The sequence below is a fragment of the Stegastes partitus genome, unplaced genomic scaffold, assembly GCF_000690725.1.
Source record: "Stegastes partitus isolate 25-593 unplaced genomic scaffold, Stegastes_partitus-1.0.2 Scaffold1124, whole genome shotgun sequence".
Taxonomy (NCBI): Eukaryota; Metazoa; Chordata; class Actinopteri; family Pomacentridae; genus Stegastes; species Stegastes partitus.
Genome location: NW_007578855.1, coordinates 101302 through 109730, shown reverse-complemented (window position 1 = coordinate 109730; position 8429 = coordinate 101302). Strand labels below are relative to the sequence as shown.

General features: G+C 43.5%; 1 protein-coding gene across 1 annotated transcript in view; it reads left to right on the top strand.

Moving 5' to 3' along the window:
- Positions 1–537: 537 nt before the first annotated feature.
- Positions 538–8429, top strand: part of LOC103368111 (probable ATP-dependent RNA helicase DDX17) — a 17522-nt gene continuing 9630 nt past the window's right edge. Inside the window, exons 1-12 of the mRNA XM_008296365.1 lie at positions 538–907; positions 1687–1846; positions 1938–2034; positions 2487–2620; positions 2704–2769; positions 2870–3011; positions 3150–3310; positions 3449–3621; positions 3867–3977; positions 4603–4664; positions 4771–4830; positions 7768–8004. Coding sequence (XP_008294587.1) covers positions 858–907; positions 1687–1846; positions 1938–2034; positions 2487–2620; positions 2704–2769; positions 2870–3011; positions 3150–3310; positions 3449–3621; positions 3867–3977; positions 4603–4664; positions 4771–4830; positions 7768–8004 — 1453 coding nt within the window. The 5' untranslated portion in view covers positions 538–857. The remainder of the gene's footprint in view (positions 908–1686; positions 1847–1937; positions 2035–2486; positions 2621–2703; positions 2770–2869; positions 3012–3149; positions 3311–3448; positions 3622–3866; positions 3978–4602; positions 4665–4770; positions 4831–7767; positions 8005–8429) is intronic.

Here is an 8429-nt window from a genome sequence, read left to right as displayed (position 1 = left end):
GTCATTGTGCCGTTGCTTTTAAGACAACATTATAAAAAAATAAAATAATAAAATAAAATAAATCTGAAAATGAAAAAAATTATAAAAAATTAATAAATACTTTTTTTAAAAATTACTAAATAAAAAATAGAATAAAAGTAAATAAATACTGAATGAATTATTATTTTTATTATTTAAACTATTTCTCTTTATATTTCTACTTTTGTTAGCCTTTTTTATGAATTCATTTTTGATTGATATTGCTTTATATGCCACATTATTTGTTATTCTATTTATTCTTTTTATTTCCACTTTTGTTCTTATTTTATTGATTTATTTTTGTAATTTGGCACACTCACAACTCCATATTTATGTCTTGCTTGCTTTTTTTTTTTTAAATCTCTGATTAAAACTTTGTTTTGTTAAATAATAATGCATGAAAAATGTTTTGTTTTAAATAAATAAAAAAACAATGAGGAAACGTGGGGGGCGTGGCTTCTCCAGCAGCCAACCAATCACAGGAGCGTCTGTGCACCGGCTCGGTGCTAGGCTAATAATAACATAGCATTACCGCTGCGTCCTCATATTTAGTCAACTGAACTAATAGTTTTACTACATTTGTCACATCAGGAATGTGCTTCTTTGTTATTTTTGACTTTTCAACAAGCATTTAAGAAAACGACTGTTTCTTTATTTAGCCAGCGTTCCGGGCTAACGTGAGCATTTGTCTGAAACAGAGGGCGCGTCGGCTGTAGCTGCTGAGCTAGGCCACAGACAGTGACGATAAACGACAGCCTGAAGGAGGGAAACAGCGTTGTGGCCAAACCGCGCGTTTAAATAGTTGATTTATTAGTCACAGGCGAGCGACTGGCAGCAAAATGAGAGGTTCTTATGGAGACAGAGACCGAGACCGAGGCCGTGACAGAGGGTAAGAAGCTAGCTGAGTCAACAGGGTAGCTAGCATCGAAGCTACTGCTAGCAGCGAGGCTACTGCTAGCCAAGTTGTCATGAAACGCTCTGATGTTGTGATCAGCAAAAAAGTGACCGTCTGCCAAAAACTGCTGCTTGTTATCAGCCAGTGTACAGCTCTATTAGCATTAGTAGTGGGATAATTTTTCTTGCAATCATCTTTTGCATTATCTCCCTCTGTGCTCCTTATCCTAACCAGTCCAGTTCATTTTAATGCTATTTCCACTCCTATACAGTTGAAAAAAGGACTAATTAAAAGCTGATATAATGCAGTCTTCTACCTGCCAAAATGTGCAATAGAAGAGGGTTGTGTTTGTAAAGATTACAGCCCATGGGGTGAATGCAAAAGAGTTTATTTCTTCATTGTAAATTATGTTAATTAGAGTCTAGTTTCCAAACATAAACCAGGCTGTTAGACAAGCCAAAGAAAAACAGGATAAACCCTGGAAACAGTACTTTATTAATTGTGAATATCGTGCCAGATTGCACTACTAGCAAATATTTTGAACACAATTATTTGTTTACAAGAAACGCTGCAGTCTCACAAAGACAAACCTTTTCAGTTACCCCAAAGCTATATCTGGTATCACAGCAAACATAAAGTTATATGTAATGGCTCGTTATTACCAAATAAAAGCAGCTGCAGATGTGTGGACACTGCAGATAAGGATGACTTTTTTTTGGCACAGCATTGATTAAAAGTGTAATGAAGTCCACTGTGTGATGTTGGTGTTGCAGCAGTCCTCGATTTGGATCCAGCAGAGGCGGCCCACCACCGGGTAAAAAGTTTGGGAATCCAGGGGACCGTTTACGAAAGAAGAGATGGGACCTGGATGAGCTTCCTAAATTTGAGAAGAACTTTTACACTGAACACCTGGAAGTGCAGCGGCTGAGCCAGGTACTCTGGTGTTATATGTCTATCTACCTAAAGCTGTAGTAGCTCTCTGACAAACTGTGTTTGATCCGCGCTGGCCTGTTGCTTCTTTCAGTATGATCTTGAAGAGTATCGCAGGAAGAAGGAAATCACTGTTCGAGGTTCAGGCTGTCCAAAACCGATCACTGGCTTCCATCAGGCCCAGTTTCCCCGTAAGCACATGCGTTCACTGTTATCTACATGCCCACAATCGTGGAGTCATGCAGCGACTGTAACTACTGATTAAATCTGCTGTGATATGGATCATTTGATTGATCTTTCTTTATCGTGTTTGAAAAGCTTCAGTATTTGTTATATTGAAAATGCTGTTGAATTGTTTCCTTGTGCACCAGCAGCAATGTGTGTCTGTTGGAAATGTTAACTCAGGATGTATTAAAAAAAAAATTGCAAAAGGTGTCCCAGAAGACTCAATCCTGGGGCCTGTGCTGTTCACCTTTTGTACAGACATTTTCCTGTGTATCTGGGTGTAATGTACATCCTTGTTCTTATGATTCAGTTTAGCACCGTCGTGTACATACTCTACATTCTGCTCCCTTTAAGTTTAAACCAGTTTCAACAGATTGAATGAATGATTAGATGCTTCCTGTTCTGCCTGTCTGTCTAGAGTATGTACTGGATGTACTGATGCAGCAGAATTTCAAGGAGCCCACAGCCATTCAGGCTCAAGGTTTCCCGCTGGCCCTCAGTGGGAGAGACATGGTGGGCATCGCTCAGACTGGTTCTGGGAAGACCTTATCGGTGAGACACATTTACCCGTTAAGATGAACTCATACCACGCTGGGGAATTGCAGCACTGATCTCACCACTTTGCCTTTATTTAGTATCTCCTGCCCGCCATTGTGCACATCAACCATCAGCCCTACCTGGAGCGTGGAGATGGACCCATTGTACGTTAGTCCGGTCTGGAGTTTCAGATTTGATCACAACGTTAAAGTGTCTGATGCGCTGAACGGTGGATTGCTGTGCCGTTGTGTGTGTGCTCTGCAGTGCTTGGTGTTGGCCCCCACAAGAGAGCTGGCTCAGCAGGTTCAGCAGGTGGCCTACGACTACGGAAAGTCGTCCCGCATTAAGAGCACCTGTGTGTACGGGGGCGCTCCCAAGGGACCTCAGATCCGGGACCTGGAGAGAGGTGAAGAAAACTACCACTGTCCTATTTGGATTGTTTCACATTCCTAACTAACAAACAACTGTTTCCTACTGAAATCCACGTTAATCTACGTTATTAAAGGTCATCACATGCTGAAACGTGCTGCTTTGTCTCATCCAGGTGTTGAGATCTGCATCGCCACTCCGGGTCGTCTCATTGACTTCCTTGAGGCTGGAAAAACCAACCTGCGGCGATGCACGTACCTGGTGCTGGACGAAGCTGATCGCATGCTGGACATGGGTTTTGAACCACAGATTCGCAAAATTGTGGATCAGATCAGGGTAACGCTAGGATTCAAAGCTTTATCTGTGTTTGTTTATGTAGAGTTTTTCTGTTTTTAGCAGCAGAAGAATTCCTGTTTGGTAAGCAGGGAATTAAACGGCTGTTGTTACCGTATACTTGGTGTGCTTTATTCCCAGCCGGACAGACAGACCCTGATGTGGAGCGCCACCTGGCCTAAAGAGGTTCGCCAGCTGGCAGAGGACTTCCTGAAGGACTATGTCCAAATCAACGTAGGAGCGCTAGAGCTCAGCGCCAACCACAACATCCTGCAGATTGTTGATGTTTGTATGGAGAATGAAAAGGACAACAAGTAAGAGGCTGGCCGTGGCGCGGATTCTTCTTCACCTTCATTAAAGATTGTTTGGTTTACATTTTTACAACCCCTGCTCGGCTTGGACGCTTGTCGCTCCTCACCCTTCTCCTGTTTGTCTCTTTTCAATTCTTAAAGATTCTGTATGCAGCGTTTCTAACCACAAGCATCTCAGACAAAAACAAGCTTTTTGGAGTGAGGTGCATGCATGTATAGCTTTTAAATGTTCTGCATGTGTTCCTCAGGTTGATCCAGCTAATGGAGGAGATTATGGCTGAGAAAGAGAACAAGACTATCATCTTTGTGGAGACCAAGAAACGGTGTGACGACCTGACGCGCAGGATGAGACGTGATGGGTGAGTGCACGTGGAAAAAAAACTATTTAAACTCTTTATAATTGTTCCCAACGTTAGTTTGGTTTAACAGGGTTGTAAATATAAATACATGACTACTTTCACCATGTCCTAACCCTAACCCTAAAGAGCTCTGTGGGTACAAATTGTAATTTTTTAAATGTATTTATTTATTTCAATATTATTTTTTTATTTTTATTTTTACAACATTCTCATATTTTCTTTGCTTTTAAAGTGACATTATAAAAATAAATAAAAATGAAAAAAATAATTAAAAAATAAACAATAAATAAATAAAATTAATTAATACAAAAGTTTAGTATTTTATTTATTTGTCTTTATATTTCTACTTTTATTAGCCTTTTCTTTTATGGATCCATTTGTGATTAATATTACTTTATATTGCCACATTGTTTATTTTTTTATTTTGTTTATTCTTCTTTTTATTTCCACCTTTATTTTATTATTCTTTCATTGATTTATTTTTGTCATTTGGCGCTCTCACTACTCCATACATTCTGTCAGTCTTCAGCTGATGGTTCACTTTCAAGTGCTGTTAGAAAACTCTCAGAGACATGAAGTGATGTAAACCTTATGATCACATCTGACATGTTGGTTTGTCTCCCAGGTGGCCAGCGATGTGTATTCATGGTGACAAGAGCCAGCCAGAGAGAGACTGGGTGTTGTCAGGTACAACACACACACTGTCATTGGAACTAAAGCGACTAACAGTACTGTTTCCTCTTTTTGACGTACGTTCTCCTCCTGATCATCGATTGTTTGTCCCGCGTTGCAGAGTTTCGTAGCGGCAAAGCTCCCATCCTGATTGCAACTGACGTGGCTTCACGTGGTTTGGGTACGTAGTGTGTGCTCAAGTGCAAAGCAAAGATTTCTTCAGTGTAGCCACACACTGATGTGGAACACATACGATATATTTGACCGCTCAGAATGTAGAATAACATGAATAAAGGTCAGTGGATATTGATCAGGGAGCTCACTGCATGTTTATGTACAGTAGATGTTTCAGAGTCAACCACAAACACATACCGATTTGCAATTCTTTCAAAGACTATATGATGCTTCTCAGATAAAGAGTGTATCTAAGAAGTATGTCATATTTTAAGCAGGCTTTCCTGTGAAGACTTTACTGAGTAACAGTGAGAGAACCAGAGCAGAACGTAGGAATGATGTTGAATGAAGTGTGACGATGTAAGGGGTGAGGCTAGTCAAGCAGCCCCTTACAGGATGGCAATCAACCTTTAACCTAATTCTGTGTTCATTTGTTTTCTTTTCATTTTGTTTTTGTTTATTTTTTTGTTTGTTTGTTTCCAAGTCTCTCTTCCGGCAACTAGAAGCACACAGGCCCTCGGGAGCCTGCAGCCGGACCTAGGCATGACAAATCGAAAGCTGACTTGGGGAGAGAGACAGCCTGATTAATCAGTCCCAGACACAGCCACAGAACAGAGCCCACTAACAGACCTCTCCCCCCTTCCAGGACACTGGCTTCCTGGGCGATGTGTGGGGGGGGGGAGGCAAGCGCAGGGTGCTGCTGGGCTTCCAAATTTGATGGTAGGGCCGGGGGGCGGCTGTCAGGTGAGAGGGCGAAGAGGGGGGTGTGGAGGAGGGTGGACTCCCTTTGGCCATGCCATCATCACAGTGACGCACCATTTATTCTGATTCATTGAATAACTCAGATTCACCCAGGCTCCTTTTTGTTTTTTTGTCTTTTTTACTTTTTGATATCTGTGTATTTACTCTGAGGGGATATGGATTAAGAAAACATGCCTTGAGGAGACACATTTCCATTCCCTGTAAAACACTTTTTTCTTTTTTTTTAACCTAATTGGCCCCGCAGACAATCCACCTAAATACACAGTACGTTAGCTTTGTGAAGCTGAAACACAGTGGTGCATTACAAGAAGACAGAGACAGAAACAACTGCCAGGAAGTGAGGGTGGAAAGCAGCCAAAGCCGGGCATGGGCAGCTATGCTGGAGACTCCCCTCTGAACTGCCCCCTGATGCCAGCCCCTGACACCCCCCACCACTGGCTGTGCCGGCCGGCCTCTCCCTCTGCGGACGTCATGTCTGGTCCTGGCTGGCAGGAGTCCTGGCCTGGAGGAACCACCTCTCTATAATCAACTTCCCTCCCTTTTACTCCTCTTCTGTGTGTCACTCGGTTTCTCTCTCTCACGTCATCTCTCTGTCACTCATCTCTCTTTCGCTCATTTCTTCTGTTTCCTCCTCTCTCTTGTTTTTTCACTCGCTCTCGTCTATCTCATCCAGGTCTCCTGTTCTTGTTTTCTTTCATTCATTTCTGACCCTTGTCCTTTTTGTCCTTTTCCCCACTATTCCCAAACCCACATTGTGCCCTGCTTTCACCCCCTCCCTCCCTTTGTCTTTAACACTTTGGCCATTTTTCTTTGTGTACATCACACCAGACCACCAGGTCAGTCTAAGGACTACCGGGTTGCTAGATGCCGTCACAAGGACGAGCGCAAACTGTCAGGGCTCAGTTCCCCCGAGAGAGCCCACTCTGACAGAACATGTCGTCTCCTTTAGCGTCTGTTTCTTGTTACTGAACTTGAAAAGCTGGGCTCTATAATACCACTGCCATTGGAAGCGACCTGGGAGGCATTTGGAACAATCCAGCACCAATCAAAGAAAATCCACCACTTCTACCGAGCCACCAGTCAGTCACAAGTTACCCGTTGCTGCCATTTAGTAATGCTAGAAATGGCAGAGTGAGTCGCTCTCGCCTTAAAGTTGACATGAAAGAACCCAGACAGGCCTCTCCGCCCGTCACCTTCTGCTAGACACAGCATAAACCCAGCAGTAGTGTCTCCTGGACTAACGAGGCCGGGAGACGTGAAGAGGCACACTTAAGAGTAGAGTAGGACCGCATCCCAGCACAGTCCAGCTGGAGCTCTGGCCCACACAGTTTCCAGCTTTGGGAGTGTTGTGGAGGAGTGGCGAGGTGGCAGAAGGGACTGCTTTGTCCTGTGCGCTCTCCTCCTGCCCCTGCAGACCTCCCAGGACTGGTGATGGGTAGGGGGACAGAGAGGTAACTTTGTAAGCCATCACTAGATCTCTGACAGGGTAAGTACTGTACCTCACCCCTCCCCTTCCCCATTCTCTCTTCCACCAGCCTTCATCGTTATGCTTCCAAAACAAGACTTGTTTCTCGTCTAATCAGCAGTGTTTTCTGAGCCCTTTGCCGACTGTAATGAGAAACAGACCTCGAATTTGTTCTAAAAGAAGATTTGTTTTTCCAGTTGATCACAAATCAGCAAACCCTCAGTCTGTCTGTCTGCAAGGATCATGTTACAGTTTCATGTTAGGGTCACTAGTCTCCTAAAATTAGCTTTTCAATATTTCTTCATATTGTCCAAATTCTTCAGCGCACCACTGTAACATCCCCCCTACCTAATTCAGCTGATCTGTAGCTCTGACTGCATGTTACCTGTTTGCATGTGTGCAAATATCTCATTAATCGACTACATTATCGAGTCCTGTTCTGTAATTGGCATGTTAAGTCGTTTTCCTACTGTACGAGTAGCCGGTCATGTGACAGGTAAGTGATGCTCAGAGGATGATGGGTGTCTCGCAGGTATTGTCTGTCTGAAAGTTCTCAGTTCCAAAAGCAAAATTTAAATTTCATGAATGGAGCAAACTGACTGATTGATTTCTCAACCAGCGTATGTTTTGTTCTGACTTGTGTTTCTATCTTCTCCCTCCCTGTGACCGATCCCACCACACCACCCCTTCTCCACCACTCCCCACCGCCGCCTCAAGACGTGGAGGATGTCAAGTTTGTCATCAATTATGACTATCCCAACTCATCAGAGGACTACATCCATCGTATCGGCCGTACGGCCCGCAGCACTAACAAAGGCACTGCCTACACTTTCTTCACCCCTGGGAACCTCAGGCAGGCCCGAGAGCTGATACGGGTGCTGGAGGAGGCCAGACAGGCCATCAATCCCAAACTGCTGCAGCTGGTGGACACCGGACGTGGAGGAGGCGGAGGAGGTGAGGGATGCTCTCTGCTGGAATTGAAATAACAGCCTGTATGTGGAGCCTCAGTAATGTAGACGCTGAGGTCTCTGCACCGAAGAAGAAGCTGCCTTTCTCTGTCATAATCTGATGTGGGATAAGATGGCTTCATGTAACTTTAAAGACTCTTGAAAACGTGGGTTTTACTCAAATAGTTGTTGCCAACAATAGACGGGTGACAAATTAAAGGAAAAACCAACATCAAGCGTCTCCGTAATGAACCACCTCATGGTGCCAGAACAGCTCCAAGTCACTGGGACTCTACTGGAGGAGTTAACGCCCTTTTTTCTGAAACATATTCCTTTAATTAGTGTTTTGATGTTGGTGGTGGAGAGTTCTGTCTAAGATGTCTTTCCAAAATCTGTTACAGGCCTCCATGCCTGACTATCTTCAATTTGACA